The 21,290-nt window shown below is 46.4% G+C and overlaps 1 protein-coding gene across 1 annotated transcript in view; it reads left to right on the forward strand.

The window, feature by feature from the left end:
* Positions 1-493: 493 nt before the first annotated feature.
* The window catches only part of trabd2a (TraB domain containing 2A), a gene marked incomplete at both ends in the record, with an annotated part of 81,365 nt that continues 60,568 nt past the window's right edge, over positions 494-21,290 (forward strand). Inside the window, 2 exons of the mRNA XM_080017686.1 lie at positions 494-595; positions 2,351-2,911. Of these exons, the coding sequence (XP_079873812.1) occupies positions 494-595; positions 2,351-2,911 (663 nt within the window). The remainder of the gene's footprint in view (positions 596-2,350; positions 2,912-21,290) is intronic.

The raw sequence follows: 21,290 nt of genomic DNA on the forward strand, positions 1-21,290 counted from the left end.
CCTTTTTTTTTTGGGTGGGGGGGGGGGGTGGGTGACGTTAAGAGAGAGAGACTGAGTGAGAGAGAGAGAGAGAGAGAGAGAGTGAGAGGGTCAGAGCGAGAGGGAGCGAGAGGGAGAGAGAGAGAGAGCGGTTCATCCCCACCCGGTGTCGAGCGCCATGCAGCGGCGGGACGGAGCCGAGGAGCGCGGGGTGGACACGGAGACCCCCAGAGGGTGAAGCGACCACCCCCGCGTCCGTCCACTCCGATGACTCCCACAACCGCCGCACGCCCGCGTGAGAAGGAGCCCACCCCGGCAGCCGCCCAGCGCGCCGTGACCTAGTGCGTCGGGTCGGGCGCCGCGTGGGATCGCTTTCGCCGCTTCTTCTTTTTTTTTTGTTTTGTTTTATTATTATTGTTATTATTATTATTTATTTTTTTCTTGTGCGCGACTTCGCGGAAAGTGCGGCGGCGGCGCGGTCGCGGTCGCGGCGCCCCCCCCCCGCGGAGCCACGATGCGGGTCGCGGAGGCGCTCGTCCAGCTCTGTCTAGTGCTGCTGGTCCGGGCGGACCCGTGGAGGCTGAAGGACTCCGCCAGCTGTGAGCTCAACAGGAGAGTAAGTGTCCCAGCGAACCCCGACGTGCGCCGTTCCCACCTGCCCTGCTCCGCGCGACCCGCTGTCACGCCAAGTTTTTATCCCTTACCATCTGCGTGTGCGTGCGTGCGCGTGTGTGTGTGCGTGCGTGCGTGCGTGCTCCCAGGCTGCGCAAACCACAACCTGTTACTCAGCCCCTACACCTGGAGGACTGATCTATTTATGGGCCAGCGTTAGGGGAGGAGAAAGCCCGAGTTTATTACCCTCAAAGTGGAAAGTAACAGAACAAGTACTTATTAATATACACATATATATATATATATATATTTTATTGCTGTACCTGAGTAGATTTTTCCGGGTGTCTTGTTGCTTACTTAAGCTTATCCAAGTTTCAGAGACCTTTCCAACTTTTACCCCCGCTACGTTTCCGAGCGGCGAGGTCCGTTACTCCGGTTCACCGGCTTCAGTAGCTCCACGCCCTTGCAAATGACCCCGACGCCGCCTTCGGTGTTTTGTTTTGCAAACTGTGATCGGGATCTGCCCGAGCGTCGTCCGCGGGAAGGAGGGGACGCCGAGGCGCCTCGTGTCTTACTCGGCTGCGTCGCTGTGTATATATCAGTACACGGCGCAGGACAAGTACTTGAAGTACGTTTTAAGAGCAAGGGAATGGTGCTGGACACGTGGTGCTTTTGCTATAACTGAAATAAAAGGTGTGAATACTTCTTCCACCACTGTGTATATCATAATGTATCAAAAAAAAAAATATATATATATATGTATATATACACGGTCATACACTGACCTTTTTTTCCCCTGTTAACATTTATAACCCCAAACACAGACACGCCGGTTTCACTAAAAATCGAAATACAGAGGACCATCCCGCTCCGCGTGGAAGGATCCTCTTTTTTTCCAGGCACCAGACGCAGAACCAACATTAACATGTGTATTGCTTTCTGTTTTCCTTTTTTCTTTCTTTTTTTTTTTTTATCACTCCGCTCCCAAGTGGCCCGTTAATAAGCCATTAACAGCCCGTAAGCGCTCTGTCCAATAAACAGTTGTTGGAAAACAAAACGACGTTTTGATGATTGGACTCGTCTGACCAAACAAGAGCGCCAGACAGGTCGGTCGTCACCCCCCCCCGACGCCCGGTTTTGTTCCGACGAAGCGGGGCCGCTGATTTCCCTCTCTCTCTCTCTCTCTCTCTCTCTCTCTCTGTCGTGGGAAGAGCTTCGTGATTTAGGATTTCTTTGCTCGGGGGAATGACCCGCAAACCCTCTAAATCATACGACCGCATCAGACGAATCGAAGTCGTGATAGACCCTCTATGAAGCAGGGGCCTCGAACTACGGGCGCGGCGGCCGCATCCGGGCCCGCGAGTCGGTCCCGACGCGGCCCCGCGTTTTGGTAAATCCGGCCGGCGGATGTTCTTTTCGAATCCCGATGCGCAACGGGGCCAGGCCGCACACATGTACTTAATGTTTTTCGAAATAGAAAACAGAATTTAAAGGCTCGTAAGAGAGATTTTTCTCACAGGATTATGAAGCAATTCACTAACGTGTGGGAAAAACAACAACGGGCCCGTTTTTTTCCGTGAAGTTCAACGCGGCCCCTGGGTCATTTGAGTTTGAGACCCCTGCTCTAAAGGGTTTTTTGTTTTTTTTTAATCACCCGTCTATCCCCCCCGCACGTGACGACGCGTCGCCGGAAAAGCGGGACGGCGTCCCCCCCCCCCTTCTCACGCCATCCTCTCGATCTCCCCCCCTCCCTCCGCAGCAAGCCGACCTCAACTCCTTCCTGTGGACGATAAAGCGCGACCCTCCGTCCTACTTCTACGGCACCATCCACGTCCCCTACACCCGCGTCTGGGACTTCATCCCCGAGAACTCCAAGCAGGCCTTCCAGGAGAGCAACATCGTCTACTTCGAGCTGGACCTCACCGACCCCTACACCATCTCGGCCCTGACCAGCTGCCAGCTGCTCCCCCAGGGCGAGAACCTCCAGGACGTCCTGCCCAGGGACATCTACCGGCGGCTGAAGAGGCACCTGGAGTACGTCAAGCTCATGATGCCCTCCTGGATGACCCCCGACCAGCGGGGGAAGGGCCTCTATGCGGATTACCTGTTCAACGCCATCGCCGGGAACTGGGAGAGGAAGCGGCCCGTGTGGGTGATGCTGATGGTGAACTCGCTGACGGAGGCGGACATCAAGACCAGGGGCGTGCCGGTGCTGGACCTCTACCTGGCCCAGGAGGCCGAGCGGATGCGGAAGAAGACGGGCGCCGTGGAGAAGGTGGAGGAGCAGTGCCACCCGCTGAACGGGCTCAACTTCTCGCAGGTAGGGCCGGACGCGCTCGCGCGGGGCGGCAGTGGCGGCTCGCTTTTTCGGGTTTCCGCGACCTCCATTGTCTTTTTATCTGGGGGCGGGGGGGGGGGGGGGGTTCATTCTCAACCGATGTCTCCTCGGGTCCTTTTTTCGGACACAGCGGTATGGCCATAAAACACCCTCGGCGCATACTTTCCGAGGAGAAACTGGGGGGTGGGGGGCGCGCTTAGCTTTGTCCTGCAGCTGTGATTGTGACCTACATGCTTCTGTAGCCGAAAAATGTGACTAAATCAGTCGCCGGACTGTTTGGTTGTTGTGACAACCTACGCGTCGTCAACCCCTCAGTGGTCGGGGACGGGTCTTGGCAAGCGGGGAAATTATTAAAGCAATCTGATGGTGGTTTCCGTTTGAAATCTTTTTCTTTTTTGTGGCTTAGAGGCGACCTGGACTCAGCTTTTTTTTGCCAGCAATGACATCCCAACATGTGATTTTTCAATTTCCGTTCTCGTTTTTAGGATTTCAGGCCTTGCTAGTTGTCACTTTGTATTACTGTCTAACTGAGACTGATTTTTTTTTTTTCTTTATTGGAGAGTATTTGGGATTTTTCTGATTGGCTGTATTTTGATGCGGTTGAAGTAAAATATATTCAGACCTAAACCCGATTTTATATGCGGTTATGTCACAGTTCTCTGCCTCCCATATATATTTTTAAAATATCTTAAGGTTACGGCCTTAATGCGGGGCGGGGATTGATAAGGAGGCTTACACTCCGGGTTACTCATGTCTAAAACTAAAAGGGAAACTCTGACGAACGCGGCCTCTCATAAAAATCAGAAGTCATAGGTATAAAAATTAATATATGATCTTTTTTTCTCTCTCTCTCTTTGAAGACAGGGGCCCATAGTTCTCTCTCTCGCCCTCTTGCTGGGTCTAGCCTGAGAGAGGTGTGGCGTTCACAATCAGCTGTACAAACAGTCGCCCGTGCTCCGCCGTGTCCTCCGCTATTAAAGAAAAATGGATCCTCCTAATGACTCGAGTCTGAAATCAGCGGGCGGGAAAAAAAAGGAGCCTTGTTCGTCGGGCCGCCGCTCCAAAACCCCCCGCGCCTGTCCGTCTGTGTGCCGCCGTGACCCCGCCGCAATTACCCGCCATCTTTCAAAGGCGGCCGTCGCTATGAAATCATGTTGCGCATTATTGCGGAATTTCTGCTAATGCTGTCGAGGAGCTAAGGGGATTACACTTGACCATTTAGCCTAACACCCAGAAGCCTTAAATGTTGTTATTCTAAAGCGGGGTCTTGCGGGCTCCCTCCAACCCTAATTCTCTGCCCCGGAGCATTTCTTTTTTCTCCTTTTTTCCACCCCTCCCCTTTGGATACGGGGCACGCCGACCGAAATTGGCACGTAACATATCCGCACACCAATACAGTATTGCAGATCTCGGGTCTGTTTGTTTTTAATTGCCGTGAAATGCATTTCCCGGGGCGAGGCTTGGTTTCGCGATAAGGGGGCTGGAGGGTTGGAGTTTCACTGTTACGCCGTTTGAAAATGAAGCCTTTTTTTTTTTTTTTGAGCTTTTTGAGAGCTGTTTGCCCCGGACACAAGTGGCATGAGCAGAAACATTAAATTAGATTGCGCTTTATATAATCCCCGTGGGAAATTGGGCTGTTGCAGTAGCCGAGGTAAAAGGCAACGGGTGGTATAGTATAGGGAATATCAAAAGTTCAACCATCAAATATCCAACTCGGCACCAAAAGTACGAAAATAATTGCAAACAGCCTACGGCATTTTACATGAGGAACAGGGTGCAATGCGTCTGGTAATTACCGTAGTGGTAATTAAGCGTTTATTTGAAATATTATATGACCCGAGCGTGCTGGAGAATCTCAGTCCTTTCCTTTGCATGACCTCAACACGGAGCCGCCGCGAGCTCATTTGTCTTCCCCGCGCTCAGCCGTAAACGGTCACTTTATGCGCCGTCTGATGAAGCTCCCCATAAGCACTCCTCCTAATAGCCTGTTTGTGGAGGGCATCCCACAATAGAGCCCTCATCGGCCCAGTTCCGGGGGATCTAGCAAACTTTTGGCGAAATTGATCAAGGTGTAGAAAATAAACAAAGATGTACTTTGGAGGCCGTCGTCCGATAATCTACTTTTGCTGGCCGTTTGGACAAACGGTGGATCTCTCTGAAGTGGGAGATAAGGGCTTGAATGGAGGTCAAGGCACTGGAGGGGGCAACGATCCGAACCGCGTCCTTCGACGGAAGTTCGTCGGAGTTCACCCTCTCGGTTTTTCTCAGCGATCTCACTCCCCCCTCGACGTGCCAAGCGTGGCAACAGAAACGGGGGGGGGGGGGACGGAGACGACTTCTCGGTCACGTCGTCCGCGGCGGCGTCGCGGCGCGGGATGAAACACTTAAGTCTCTGGAGTTCAAACGGGCAACGTCATTTAAGACCCCACTGTACAAGCTGCAGATGGCCCGCGATGAGTGAAAACGCTCCCTGTAAAGCGATACCGTCGCGGTGAGTGTTTCCAACAAAAAAAAAAAGAAGAGAGAAACACAAATAAATAAATAAAAATCTGTTCCGTCCGTCTGAACAACGGACGCGACCGAGCTTTTACAGCAGTCGCGGCCGTGACTCTCCATTTTGCACTGGGAGTCTACGGCGGAGAAAGTGGAAAAGAAAATATTGAAGTTGCGTGTTACAGTTTTGATATACAGCATAAGCCGCCCGCAACCCTATCCACGTTCCCATCGTGGTATTGTGCTTCCAGCTTTTCAACGCGAGGTTTCAATAAAAAAAAACACAAAAAACATTTTATCGACCAAGTCGGAGTGATTTCCAACAGCCGACGTCGGTCTCACATCTTGCGAGCAGAGGGAGCCTGGCTTTATTTAAAAAAAAAAACAAACGGGTGAAACAACGTGACCGAGCGGCCCTCGTTTCAAGCCGCTAATTTGTCTCAGTTTACCGCGCGTCCCGGCGTCCACCCGAAGGGCTGGAGGCGAGACAAAGCCGTTCACACCTCCTGGGCCCTCTTTGAACGGGGGGCCGCTCATTCCCAAAAGCCCGTTTGGGGATGAGACGTCTCGGCTCAGGTCTGCGGTTCTGGCTAAGCACGGCTGCCCCCGTTCTAACGCCGGTGCCTCTCCTTTTTTTTTTTTTTTTTTTTTTTTTTCCCCCCCTCCGACGAGTGAGCTCAGCCTTTCCCATTACGCTAAGTGAGGCGGCCAGGCACCACAATGGCTGCACGGAGGACTGCGCTCCCTTTCTCTGTTGTCGAAAAACCCGCGGGACATTCCGCCCTTCAATAGAGCGAACCTGCTAATGAAAGTGTTGTTTTCTTTCCTCCCGTCATTGGGGGTAATGGTGCATGGAGCGGTGATGAATGCCGCTTCGGCTCCGAGTCTACCAGGGACGGGCGAGGAATGTTTGTTTGGGGGGCGGGGGCGCCGACAGTAGATATAGACGCCGAGATCGGCGCGCGAGGTGAGGCGCCGTCGCCCGTCGAAAGGTTGCGTCATCGCAAAAAAAAAAACAACAAAAAAAAATCAAACAGCCCGAAAAAAACCCCAGAGCGGCTCCACTTTGCCGCGTTCTTTCGACTCGAAAAACCGACCCCGGCGCCGGGACGTCGGGTCTCATCTCGCACGGGGTCCGTCGACCTCGCCGTCACGGGCGGAGCTGCCCTCCCTTTCCCCGATGACACTCCCGCTTCCGGACTGTCGCAGGGGGCGCCGCCAGCCCGGCGGTCCGTGAGGCCAGAGGAACGGCGGCAATCAATCTGCGCTTTGGCTGTGGTTCGGATGCATTTTTCTTTCGCACGAGCTGTCCGGTCGCCGCGGCGACGGCGAGAGGGTGGGCGGGGAAGGGGGGGGCGCGTCCGCCGGGGCCCCGGCGGGAAAGGCGAAAGGGCGCGGGGATGCGGCCACGGGCGAATCCCGCCGTCGTTGGAAAAACGGCGCCGGAGAGCGGGGAGGCGTCGCCTCATGTCGGCCGCTCGGGGCTCGGGGGGCGAATCCGTCTCCCCCTGCGGCGCGATTTGACCGTCGTCTGCCGAACCAGCGCGGGCGTGGGAAACCGTCCCGGGTGGTTATTCCGGGTGGGGCCCCCGCGCCGTGGACGTTATTGGACAGGACGGCCCGCTGTCGCCCGGCGTGAGCATCTTCAAAAAAAAAACCCCAAAGAAAACCTCCCCGGCCCCCGGAGCGTAATGGCGGCGAAACGTTTGGCTCGTGTGAATTCTATGAAAGCGAGGCGGCTTGGCTTTCTTTTTTTTTTTTTTTCGGGGGGTGTGAGCACAATGGACGTCCTTATTCTTCCCGGCGCGCGGGCACCGCGTCGGGCCGGCTGCCATCCGTCTCCGGAGTTTGTCCACGCGGGGAAATCTGTCCCAATCCCTCTCTGTAATGAGATTAGAGCCAAGCGGAGGATGATGGAGGTGTGGGGGTGTGTTTCTGTGCGTGTGTGTGTGTGTGCGTGTGCGCGTGCGTGTGTGTGTGTGTGTGTGCGCGCGCATGTGTGTGTGTGTAAACCGGAGAGTCTTCCCATCTCATGATCTTGAGGATTTCCAAGAGAATTTTACTCACGTCAGAAAAACTGTCGGCGCAAATGTATTCGCTCACCGTGTGCGTGCGTGTGTGTGTGCATGTGGGTGTGTGTTTTACAGAGAGAGAGAAGGTGAATTTCAGTGTGAGCGAATGGGTGAGAGAGGATGGACTTTGTGCTCGCGCATGAGCGTAGGTGTGTGTGTGTGTGTGTGCGACTGTGTGTGTGTGCGTTCGTATATGTGTCAGAGAGAGGGACGTAGAGAATGAGAGAGAGAGAGAGAGAGAGAGAGCACATACCTACATGACAATGTTTCCAATAAATCAATGTCATTTCAACTAATTTGCAGAAAATTCAATCAGATCTCATTTGTCCGACTGGAAAAACAGACCTGTTTCCAAACCATTGAAACTCTATATGCGCTGCCACGTGTGCGTGCGCTGTAAAAAAATGACACTTTTAGCAGGTGCCCTATAGTTTTATTGAGACTCCTCCAGCTCAGTTGGAAATTTTGGCGTCAAGCAAACATTAATGCTCAGCGGAATTCCCTGCATTTAGTATTTTCTTTCCATTGTGTAAATCATCGCTAAACAAGGAGAGCGGCCCGAAAGAATACCAAACAGTTATTTTACCTAAATATCTTAAGGTGACCCACTTTCCCACCCATTTTGACTTTAAAGTGGGAGAGTCCCGAGTTTCAGAGCAGACTTGCATAGAGTTCTTTATTTTTTTTTCTTTTGTCATGAAAGTGCCGCCATTGGTGCTAACTTATAAACAGCGTCTAAATCAATCGTTTGCATGTCTGACATTTATTCAGTGATCATTCTGCTGATTAAGATGCACAAGTTGAACGCCTGTGTGTGTCTGCAGGTCCGTGTACGCACGTCCAACGTGTGTGTCATCTCACACATTCTCCTTCGTTTTTTAAATTTTATTTTATTTATCTCGCGCCTCCTTGACGCTGGCATTGCCCCCGGCGCGCAGACCGATCCTTCAGACCGGCCTTGGCGACGCCGTCGGCGCGGGAGCCCGGCGTCCCGTGGGGGCGCCCGGTTTTTCCCCCTGCGCGTCGACCGAACGCCCGACAATATTCGATCTCTCACCTGCTCACCCGCCTCCGCGCGTCGACGCCGGAGACGGAGACGCGGTCGCAGCGGCGTCCGTATTGACCAGGCGTCGTGTCCCCTCGGGGAAAAAACAAACCCCTCCCCGCATGATTTAACCCCTGACGGACGTGGCCTGGAAGCACATTTCGGCTCTGGCAATGAGTTCAAATGCAGAAAAAAACCCATCTCGCTAATGAAGCCGCTGACGTTGATGGATGTCGACGTCACAATCTCCGCTCGGCCTCTTCCGTTTTGAACAGACGAACGTCCGCTCAATGACCGCGCTGGTTTGCTGCCCCGAAATATTAAGCTTCCTGTGGAGGGAAATCGGGATCCTTCCACACACGAGAGAGAGAGAGAGAGAGAGAGAGAGAGAGAAAAAGGAAGCCCATCAACGCAGCGGCTCTGGAGTTGATTAGCGACGAGGCGGAAAAAGATGGATTTCTCTGCGTTGGTCTGGACGGGGTCCGGACGGACGGAAGCTCCCGCTCCGTTTGGGAACCACGTGTCCAGACGGAGCAGGTCTCCATCCGTCAGAGCTCGGCGTTTGACGGATGGAGGGAACGCTCCGCTGCTGCTGCCCCCCCCCCCTCCCCCCAAAAAAAATTCCAGAGACTTTTTATTTACTTATGCAATCAACAGACGGAGGATAAATACTAAAAGTCATTCCTTGACAGATGGATTTTTTTTTTTTCTGCATATCGCGCAGGAAGTTGGAGGTGCAGGCGTATCGGCCTAAAACACTCAGATACCGATAGTGTCGGTAAGCGAGAGTGATCCCAAAAACACCAAAAGCGCCACATCAAACATGTTTAAATATCAGTTGTAAAACGACTTCCTCTTCATCTTTGTCTCTTTTTTTTTTTCCCCACACACGAGCTTATTAAATATCTCTGATGGACATTGATGGATTAGATGTCAATCATTCGCTCTACGTTGAAAAATGAAGGAGTCATCGTTTTTTTTTTATTGAAATTCTTTTTTTTTTTTTTTTTTCTTTTCCACTTCAAATTGGGAGATTAGGATGCACATTTCAAGTTGCGAAACCCTAAAAAAAATACACGTTTAACAAATTAAATGTCGTTCTTTCGTCCCCAAACCGAACAGTCTGAGTCTTTACTATTCAGTTAGAGCCATGGCTCACGTGGACACTGTGCATTGGTCGCCGCTTAAAATGTAGGACTGAGAAATGGTTTTGGTCATTTAAAAAAAAATAAAAAATAAAAAAAGCGTTCCTAGAACTGAACCCAGAACCACAGAGTTTCGGGGCCTTTTGGACTTTGCCTTGGGCTTTTCATGACTGTGTTACTAAAGCCTGTGGTGCTCAAATCAGGATGTAACGCCTCTGTGACTCATGAAAACATGCGGGAGCCTCATTACATGTGCACTTTTATGATGAGTGTGTGTGTGTGTGTGTGTGAGTGTGTGTGTGTGTGTGTGTGTGTGTGTGTGTGTGTGTGTGTGTGAACGGGGGTTGTTTTTAAGAGAGTTGGGGAGTGTGAGAAAGAGAGAGGTTGTGACACCAGACATCGCACTGTTAAACTCTATTAACTCCACTGATAAATGGAGTCTTCCTCCCGTTACTAAGCCTTAAATCCCGATATCTCCACAAACGCTGCGGATATCCGCAGTTTATTCTAAGTCTTCTCCAAGAGGTATTTCGCCGCATTTTGCTCAATAAATTGGGAAATCTTGCGATTGTAAATCCAGATGTGTCATCTGTAAACCTTTAGACATGTTTACACCTGACATTTCCACTTTGAAAACTCATCCACCGATGAAAATTTAATTTAAACTGAAATTAAATTGAACAGAACTGAAATTAGATTAAAATAAGAGAATTATAATAATAGTATTACTTATAGTAGTATTAGTAAAAATGATAATTATATAATATAATTTAATTTAATATAAAATAATATAATATAATAATAATAATGATAATAATAACAATAATAATAATAATAATAATAATTATTATTATTATTATTATTATTATTATTCTTATTATTATTATTATTATTATTATTATTATTATTATATTTATAGGAGTATTAAAAGTAATTCTAATAATAATAATAATAATAATAATAATAATAACAATAATACAGAAAATAATAATAACAACAACGATAATAAAAAAATAAAAAAATAAAAAATAATAATAATAATAATAACAAATTGTAGTGCTTTTCCCAAAGACACTTAAAATCCATTAAAATCCCATTAAATAAAACAAGACAAAAAAATGATTTTCCGTTGTGCAACGCATTAAAAAAAAAATAATATAAAAATGTTTTAGTCCGATTCCCTTTGCAATAGTTATTAATACAGCCTGTATAAAATGGGTTAATAACAGTATTTATAAAGTGGCATGATATATGCTCATAGTCTTCTATGCCATAAATGGAATGGATGCAGGATGTTTGTTGTGTCTGAAACCACCTCCGGCTGGGTTTTCAATAAAACCAGGTGTCGGATGTTTCTTCAACAAAATCTTTGTAATCACCATCATCTTCAAGCATCTCCGGGAATATTTTGGCGGGAGTTCAACATGTGGCACCGGTTTACGCAGAGCGCAAAGCCAAACAGCAAGAGTGACTCCCAGCGCTCCACGCGAAGCCTGTTCCCGAAAAGCTTGTTGCCGTGTCTTGCAGCCACTTCCAAAGCCGGTGGTGGCGTTACCAGGGGCATCGAGGCTTTTACTGGGACCGGGCAGCGACCCCACGCTCGACCCCGCCCTGCTGGCATGTTGTCAGTACAGTAGGCGCACTACCCTGTCACATTACATTGCATTGCAAATAATAAAAAATAAATAAAAATAGCCCCCGGTTTGGAATTTGGTTTATTTAGAATATAACACGAAAGGCTCCCGAATTCCCCGCAAAACAACAGCGCTTAAACTAAATAGTGATTGTGCTATTTTCTTTATCAGACGCGCGATCCCCTCCGAGATGAAAGTTTAATAAACCCAGTGAAATTCCCCGCTACACACACATGCGGATGGAATTATAGATACCTCAGTCACTCTGCTTTTTCGCTGGCGTGGCTCACTTGAGCAAGCAGTTTTCCGTCCCGTATTCCAACATTTGATTGTGAAGTTTTGTCAGAGCAACAAACTGCCAAGAATAAAAGCGTTCATATTCAAACAGTAGGCTCAACTTCTGAGCTTCATTTGTTTAATTCTATGCAGGCCGTTGCTAAGAACGTCAAAACGCAAAATTTTCTGCACAATGGGAATGTCTATGTCGTTTTTTTAGGTCATTTGTTAAAGTGGTAATCCCTAAGAATTTTTTGTTTAAAAAATCATGCAATGTTGGGTCCTTTTTTTCGCTGGTACTTCATTATAAACAGCGATTCCATGTGATTTTTGTTATGCGTGTGCTCCTCTATTCGCTGTGTCCATTGTTGGCGGGCTCCGCCTTTCCCGACAAGAGTGCAAAGAATCAGTCGCTCAGAAGGAGGCAAACCTTTTGAGGGGAGGAGGTAAGCGTCGTAGAACTTGTGGATTTTCCACTTTAGCTGCAAATATTTCAACAACAAACTCGGCTTTTAACCCTGAATCTTACCGCGCTCCCTGCGCCGCAAGCGGGCGCCAGCTCAGATGCATGCGTCACACCAACCTTCTCGCCTCGACGCTAATGTGGGTTTTTAGGTAAGCGTCATTAGGCGTCATTACGGCTCTGATTTGAATGTGTTTGCCGCCCATCAGTCCCTGCATTGTTGTGCGCGTCGGGGTTGTTGCAGCCTGAAAAGGGAGCAAATCCCGGCGGCTCGTCGTCACTGAGCTACGACCAATCAGCCGCCAATTTGCATGAGACTGGCTTTTACGTTACATTTATGACTTTTCATTGCATCGCACCCAGAGTTCCACACGTTGCTTTTCTCAATTTTATTTCAATCGCATAGCTCTCGGTCACTGTTGAAAAAAAACAAACGTTTTCAAACAACTTACGTAGAAAAATGTATAGTTGCTATTCCCAAAAACAGCATCATACTATTGTTATTTTGATGACCTCTAGCTATTTACATTTTTTTTGGGGGGGGGGGGGGTTAAATTTTCAAATCACCAAGACAAGAGATAATTTGATTTTAAGAAAATCAAATCTTTTCGATCATGAAGGTGGAAGCTGACCCAAAGGTGCATAAAAATGCATAGAATTTGTTATAAAATCAATGCAAATAATGTCAGTTCAGCCAAAATCGCAAATTTGGTCTGAATGCTGGGGTTTATTATGTTGCGCTTCACAGCAGCCATCAAGCCATCAGCCCATCAGCCAGTCAGTCTGTCTGTCTGTCTGTCTGTCTGTCTGTCTGTCTGTCTGTCTGTCTAATAAATTACCAATCCATCAGTCTGCATTAGAAAATTGACATTAATTCTAAATTGGTTGCACATGTTTCGATGTGACACTCTAGAAAAAGAAGATAAGGTGGACTTCGTTCCAAATAGTGGTGGTTTTTGTGCTTTCACTCAAATCCACTTGACAGGATTTTTTTTTGTGGGGGGGGGGGGGGGGGGTCTCACAGGTTCCCACCACAGCAGAACTCACTTTCACCACTGATAGATGTCCATAGGTGCTCAAATACCAGAATCTAGAGTGAAGGGCAGGAATTTCTTCCACCGGGGTGGTGATTGTAAAGCAGCGGTGTAAAATGACTTTCAAAGCGACATTTCGGTTCCCAACGGTAAACCCCACCACCCAAAAGAGTGAAAACATAAAAAGTTCAACAAATCGTATAAAATCATAGACCATACTTAAGTAGAGGTGTAAATATCTTAACAGAATAGTGAACATAAATATCCCCCGTGTAACATTTTATTTAATAAGCAAAATGTGATATTCATCATCAATATCTGATAAACAGCCTTGATATTAAATGTACTCAAGTATCAAAATGATCAAAGTCCTTGCCAAACAATATGAACCATCATTTGGTGTGAAGACACATTCCACCCTAAATGAACTCAAATCTATGAGTTCTAACGATTTGATTCACTTTTGTTCAAACAAACTATTTCCCCTTCTTCAGCATTGCCACACCATTCAAAATGTTGAACTTTGGCTCCCAATGCCACGGACGCACCACGCAACCCTCTGTCTCGTGACGGCGAATCTTGACGTCGTCGTGGTGTCATGACTGAACGGCGACAGGGCGCGGCGCCTGGCGAGATCTTTCACCGGGAGGAATCCCCGACGGGTCTGCCAGTTCCAAACTATACGATACCGTGCACGGGGCGGGATTATACATTTTTTTTATTCGACTCTTGATCACCGTAAAATAAAGAAGCAAATTAAGAGCAGAATTTAAATCAGAATTGTATTGAAAACCCAGAGGAGAAAAGTAAAATACTTGCGCTGTGTGTTTCTGTCTCTCCGTCTCGACTCCTCCCCTCCGTCACCCCGCCTCCGCTCTCGTTGGCTGTGGCTCGCCGCGGCGCCCCGATCCCGACGCGACCAGATATTAAACCTGCTCGATGTCTCTCCGGCGTACAAACACATGTAGTGGAGTAGAAAGTGAGACATTTGCTTTACAATGTCCCCTTACAATGGAGTTACTCATTCAAAGCTCAAATATCTCAAGATGATACTTAAGTACAGAACTCAAAGTGCTTCCCCTATCGAGCAGCCGCATCAAACGTGTCAAATTAAAGACAACATTTAATGTGCTTTCTAGACACATAAGTGGCTGTTTTCTCAGAAGATACTTGAAGTTTCGGCAGTGAAAAGTTTGCTAATGAGCCGCAAAGCTCGCGGAGATAATCCCCACACCGCATTTTCACCGACTCTCTCCGGACAAAGGCCCCCGCTATGTTCCCAAAGCGTAAAAAGGAAACACGCAGGCGGGCGACGGACGCGTTTCGGGTATTCTTTTACGGAACGGAACCAAATAAGCCCCGTGGCCGGGCGTCGTCTCCCACCCGACGCCTCCGGTTTCGCAACGGGGTCGTTTCTTTTGACGCGCCGGACGTTCTGTTTAATCGAGCGGAGTTTATTTTTGAAGCGCTCGTGTAACCGCCGGCATTGTTTGGGTGAACTCCTGCTGAACCTCCACACGTTGACGGGCGATCTCCTACAGAAGACAGAGAGGAGACCGGCTGACCGAGGTGGACACCGTCGGTGAGAAGGGTCGACCTCCGTTTTTAATTTGGCGTTGTTTTTTTTTTTTATCGTCCGGGAAAGCGCCCCTCCCCGCCGGCGGGTTTTTTCGAGATAAGATCTTTTTTTATTTTTTTTATTTTATTTTTTCGGACGGAGCGTATTTCGTTTTGATTAATAGGTTTTTGTGTCTTCTGGGGAGCACTGACAGATATTGGGTTCTGGGCACCACCGGGAATGTGATGGTCCGCTGCGCCGGCCGCTTTAGCCTCTCGGAAATGGAGAGCGGGACTGAGGGAGGAGAGAAAGGGGCGAAGCGGCGAGTCATGTCCCACGCGCACGCACACACACACACACACGCACACACACACACACACACACACACACACACACACACACACACACACACACACACACACACACACACACACACACAATGGCCTGTTGTGTACATGTGGGTTTGTGTGTGGGTTTTTTTTTCTTTTTAATCAGTTTTGTCCATCGACAGAGTACTTGGGTGAGGTCAGTGTAAAGCCCTTGTTATACCTTGTGGTGTAAGGTATAACCACAGTGCGCCCCGCCCGACCCGCTCAGGGCGGGGCGGGCGGGTGTACAGCTGGCACATTCCCGCTTGCAGTATCCCCGGAGGGTGAGCGTAGGTACCGCGCGAGGACGTTCGGCGGCAGACATGGCTGCACGCACAGCGGCGGGGCTTGCGCCGACTGCGGCGGGGGAACCGGCAAAAAGCGCCGAAAAAGCAGAAAAGGAGCTGATCTGGCGGCCCGTTCCGCGCAGAGACAGGGGAGGTTGTTCCAACTGACGCTCAGCATGTTATTACAGAGGAACTTACGGAACTATGGCACCGAGTCACAACGTGTGATTATTCTCCCCGGTTGCAAGATTCTTAAAAAATAAACTGCACATAAATACCAATAAAAACGACCTTTTATTTGTAAACTGAACTTTACGACCCTGTTAATGTACGATAAAAATCACCCAACCCGAGTGAGCTGCTTGCGTATACCGGCGTATATCCCCCCATCGCTTCCAGTGCACCCTCACGCCAAGTCACAAAATCTCGGCGGTGCGGGCCACGCGCTGCCTCGTGCTTGCGGCGGGTATCAAGCAGGCTTCAGGGAAATCCATGGATGCTTCATTCATGAAAGGGAGCGGGAGAAAAGGCTCAATGTAGTTAAGGTACAAAGAGCTATTATGTTTTTCAAAGTTGTAGGGCACCGTGGGCACTACCATTGATGAAAAGATAATATACCGCTAATTGATTGAGGAAAAAAGAAAGAAATAATTAAGGCTTAAAAATGCCAAAAAAAAGAGAGCTTGATTAGTCAACATTACACAAAAACGACTTAGACGACTAAGAAATGACCCAAAGTGGAGGGAAGTTCTGGAAAGAGATTGGAAATATATTTTAATTGATGTATGAATTAAGCTGCATTAAAGCAATTAACTATAATTTTGGACCGTCTTTAAGAGTTTTGATGCCCCTAAAATTGGCAACAGAGCGCCGACGCGTGTCCTCCGACGACCTGAAGTCATTGACGTTTTTTTTTATTTGAATTTAGCCACGTTAACCTCACGTCCGCCAAAATCTGGGCTTCGTTCAATTTTTTTCTCTTTTTCCAGATGGTTCAAATCCCCAAAACGTTCACCCCAGTGGCATCTAATGAACCCCAGTGTGGGGCTCGATTTGAAGCATTTTATGTAATAATTTCAGCTCATTATCAGTCACGCTTACTTAAGATAATGCTTTTGCCGTTTTTAAAATTTAGACTTTAACTATTCATTCATAAAAACAAAAAATCCCCCCCCCCCAAAAAATCATATTGATTTACATCTCCTCAACCACTGTGAGTACATACACATACCGCCCCACAACTGGTCAATACAAAAATTTAAAAAATCCTTAATGTTGCACACGAAGCCTTTTCGTAAATCCCAAAGGAGAGTCAGTGTAACGTCGGTGTAACATCAGTGTAACATAGTCAGTGCTTATCCATCACTTTACTCAGTGTGTTTACACACAGCGTGTTAGTACCGACCCGAGAAAACACACTCTCATCTGTCTGCTGGATCAACATGAGGAGACGCACACACACACACACACACACGCACGCACGCACACACACACACACACACACACACACACACACACACACACACACACACACACACACACACACACACACACACACACACACACACACACACACACACACACACACACACACACACACACACACGTTGTGCAGTTGTTGTGCAACCCGGAGCGCCCGGGATGGAAGGTTTCACGGTGGTTTCTCTCGGAGACGAGGCCTCGTGCGACCGCGCTCGTCTCTCGCCCAGCGTGTCACCAGTCTCTCTCTCTCTCTCTCTCTCTCTTCATCTGCTTTTTCTTCTCCTGCTTTTTTTTTTTTTTTTTTCACTGGAGTTCATTTTTGGGGCTTTCTGTCCCGTGTGATGATGTGATTTTAAAGTACCGTCACGTTTACGGCTTTTTAAATTGTATATCCCCATTTTGATATACTACACTGTCCTTCAACTTCATTTCATTTATCTTATCGAATCTCATCTCATCTCGTCTCGTCTCGTCCTATCTTATCTTGTCTTATCTCACTTTTTCTTATCTTATCTCGTCTCATCTCGTCTTACCTTATCTTGTCTTATCTTACTTTTTCTTATCTTGTCTTGTCTCGTCTTGTCTTGTCCTTCTCTGAAAAGTATATTTTGACGGGAGTAATTAGGTACAAATATACACCACAGAGAGATGACTTGTAGAGGCTTTAGGAGGCTGTAAAATGAGATCAATCCCAGCGTGGTAAGGGCAGGGAACTTACTACCCCGCGGGGATCCACAAAGTGCGTAAAATATAAATATAAATCTCAAAAATAAATCTCTCCGCGAAGTAAATGTCGCGTCTGTAATGCACCCGGTGTGAGGTGTGCTTACAACCTCGTTTAGGATTCCCGGCTGACCGCTCCACCGACTAATTCTGACTATTCGTGGAAACGCCGCCGCCCGAATATAGAGGATTATAGAGCTGTAATTGAAATGTAAAACCGTATAAAAGTTATTAATGATGTTTTCCAATGGACCCGACACCTGAAATGCTACTGTACATGAAGCATCTTCCTTGTCAACTGTATAAACATCTATAAACATCTTGTTTAGATGTGTGGTCACGAGGATTCCCTCTCTCTCTCTCTCTCTCTCTCTCTCTCTCTCTCTCTCTCCTCCCGATCCCTTTCCCATCGCTATGGAAAACCATCTATTTCTGTTAATATGTGCGTGTCCTTTTCTGCGCTTCCATTGTCAAACGCTGGGATAAACACGCTTTTCCCAGATACCGTTTATTTTTGTTTTCACCGTTTTCCGTAAATGCCAAGCGACATTTAAAAAGATAAAAAAAGAAAGGGAAAAAAAAAAAGAAGAAGAGAGAACCGCGACGTGTTTTGGATGTTTTTCATATCGACGAACATAACTCTGTGGTGAGGAGGCTGCGGGTCGACTGTGGGTTAACTGCAGCACGACCAAAAAAAAAATCCCACTGTCTCTCTCTTTGGTCCTCTATCTATCTATCTATCTATCTATCTATCTGTCTATCTATCTATCTATCTATCTATCTATCTATCTATCTATCTATCTATCTGTCTGTCTGTCTGTCTGTCTGTCTGTCTGTCTATCTATCTATCTATCTATCTATCTATCTATCTATCTGTCTATCTGTCTGTCTGTCTGTCTGTCTGTCTGTCTATCTATCCTATCTGCCTCTCTCTCTCTCTGTCTCTCTCTCTCTCTGTCTCTCTGTCTCTCTCTCTGTTCATGTCTGTCGCCCCCTGACTGTCTCTGTTTCTCCACCACTGATCCCTCTCCCACCACAGGCAGATTGGTCCCTCACTTGGTTTTGGACACAAGGTCCCATTTTCCATGACATAGGCACTTCTTTAAAAGTGTGCGTTTGTGCGTGCGTGTGTGTGTGTGTGTGTTGTTTGTTGTTTGTTTGTATGTATGTGTGTGTGCGTACGTGTACATATACATGAAACGATAAAACATCGTAAAAGATACAGAGCCATCGATTTATCAAGACCAGAACAAAGTGTTGAAAATTCCTCGAGCTTAAATATATTACAGGATAATTAAGGGTTGCCTGGACTGCTTAACCTTTCTGCCGCGTGTTTGTCTTACGGACAAAACAATATTTATAATAATGCCAGCCTCAGTAGGAATGTTATTTACATGGCCTTCATAATGGATCTGTCCATAGAGGAAGTCCATTAGTGACCTTTCGAGCCCCGGGAAGAAAAAAGTCAACCTCTTTAGTCCCTAATGTGTGTGTGTATGTGTGTGTGTGTGTGTGTGTGTGTGTGTGTGTGTGTGTATGTGTGTGTGTGCGTGCGTGCGTGCGCGTCTATTTGTCGGCTCTGAAACATGAGGCCTGTCCCAGAGGCCAATGGTCAGGATCTCCCTCTGTTTTACTGCCTCAGGTGGACAGTTGAGTTGGGGCGAGCGGGATCCAGCCTAAACACCGTATGGCGCTTGTGTTCACAAAGACGGATGAAAAGAGATTTGACTTTATTTAACTTTGCTTTAACTTTTTTCTCTCATTGTTTTTTAATTATTAGGGTTTTTTTTGTTTTTTTTTTCAAATATCCGGCTGTTTTGTGCAGCATTTGATTGATCAGACATGGAAACTTTGAGATTGTGAGAGGACAACGGGGATTGTAAAATCAGGAATATATGAAGAATCAAAAAATCTAATTCTTACCTTGTTTGCTACACTTTGGGGGGAATTTTGGGTAACATTTATTTTCATTAAGTTTTTGTAAATAAACATTATTTTTGCAAATATCTTGTATATCTACTTTCTGCTTACAGTGGACGTATATTACAATTTTTCTTCATCGTGCAATGTTGGGATTGGCTTGAAGACTCACGCTGTACTGAAGATTACCTACTTACTTACTTACTTACTTAAACCAATAAGCCAGCAGCCAGTCTCGTCCGTCAGATCGTTGAGACACAACACGAAGGAGCGGAAAACCCTGTGAGCTGCAGAGAAAACAACCATCAATCTCTGTGGCTGTCTGTTGACCAAGGGAAACACTGGTAATCTTCAGAACAGGGTGAGTCAAGGACCACACCATGTGGCTACGACGCACCCAGCTGGGATTACTCAGTATGGACACACACGTACAGGTAGTGGTGGGGTAATTAGCCGGAGCCGTGCTGTTGGGCCTTAAAGCCATAACTTGTTCACTGTGAAGTGGACCAACAAGAACAGGCCTAGTCAACATGCAGCCAACCGGGCAAATGTGGCCCAGTTATTAATGCAGGCCTTTACATAACGGTGAGGGTTAGCAATGAACAGTTGTTGCATTAATTTCAGGAAATAATATCGAAAGGTAGAATATTATATAGTCATGGTATCAATTTATATTAAGCTTTTTCCTAAATTGACGAAGAAAAGTTGAACAATATGAAGGCAGTAAGTAAGTAAGTAAATAAGTAAGCAAGTAAGTAAGTAAGTAAGTAAGTAAGTTAGTAGGTAAAAAAGTACATAAGTGAGTAAGTAACTAAGCGAGTAAGTAAATAAATAAGTAGGTTATTAAAAATGCAGTAAGTAGGTAAGTAAGTAACTAAGTAGGCAAGCAAGTATGTAAATAAGTAAGTGAGTAAGTAAGTAAATGGGAAAGTAAGTAAGTAACTAAGTATGTAATCTAGTGAGTAATTAGGTAAGTAAGTTAGTGAGTAAGTTGCTAAGTAAGTAAGTTAGCAAGTAAGGAAAGTAAGTAACTAAGTAAGTTAGTTTTATAAATTCACAATTAAGTAAGTAAGTAAGTAAGTAAGTAGCTAAGTAAGTTAGTAAGTAAGTTCTTAAGTTTGTAATTAAGTAAGTAAGTAACTAAATAGGTAAGTTAGTATGTATGTCAGTAAGTAAGTTAGTAAGTATGTAAGTAAGTAAGTAAGTAAGTAAGTAAGTAAGTAGCTAAGTAAGTAGGTCAGTTCATTATAATTATTTTCAGCGGTTTTTGTGAATTTACAAAGATAAGTTGAAGGATATGAAGGCAGTAAGTAAGTAAGTAAGTGAGTAGGTAAGAAAGAACGTAAGTGAGCAAGTAACTAAGTTACTAAGCGAGTAAGTAAATAAATAAGTAGGTTATTAAGAATGCAGTAAGTAGGTAAGTAAGTAACTAAGTAGGCAAGCAACTATGTAAATAAGTAAGTAAGTAAGTAAATGGGAAAGTAAGTAAGTAACTAAGTACGTAAGCTAGTGAGTAATTAGGGAAGTAAGTTAGCAAGTAAGGAAAGTAAGTAGCTAAGTAAGTTAGTTTTATAAATTCACAATTAAGTAAGTAAGTAATTAAGTAAGTAGCTAAGTAAGTTAGTAAGTAAGTTCTTAAGTTTGTAAGTAAGTAAGTAACTAAATAGGTAAGTTAGTATGTATGTCAGTAAGTAAGTTAGTAAGTATGTAAGTAAGTAAGTAAATAAGTAAGTAAGTAAGTAAGTAGCTAAGTAAGTAGGTCAGTTCATTATAATTATTTTCAGCGGTTTTTGTGAATTTACAAAGATAAGTTGAAGGATATGAAGGCAGTAAGTAAGTAAGTAAGTAAGTAAGTGAGTAG

This window comes from Zeus faber (assembly GCF_960531495.2).
Source record: "Zeus faber genome assembly, chromosome: 17".
In the NCBI taxonomy this organism is placed as follows: Eukaryota; Metazoa; Chordata; class Actinopteri; order Zeiformes; family Zeidae; genus Zeus; species Zeus faber.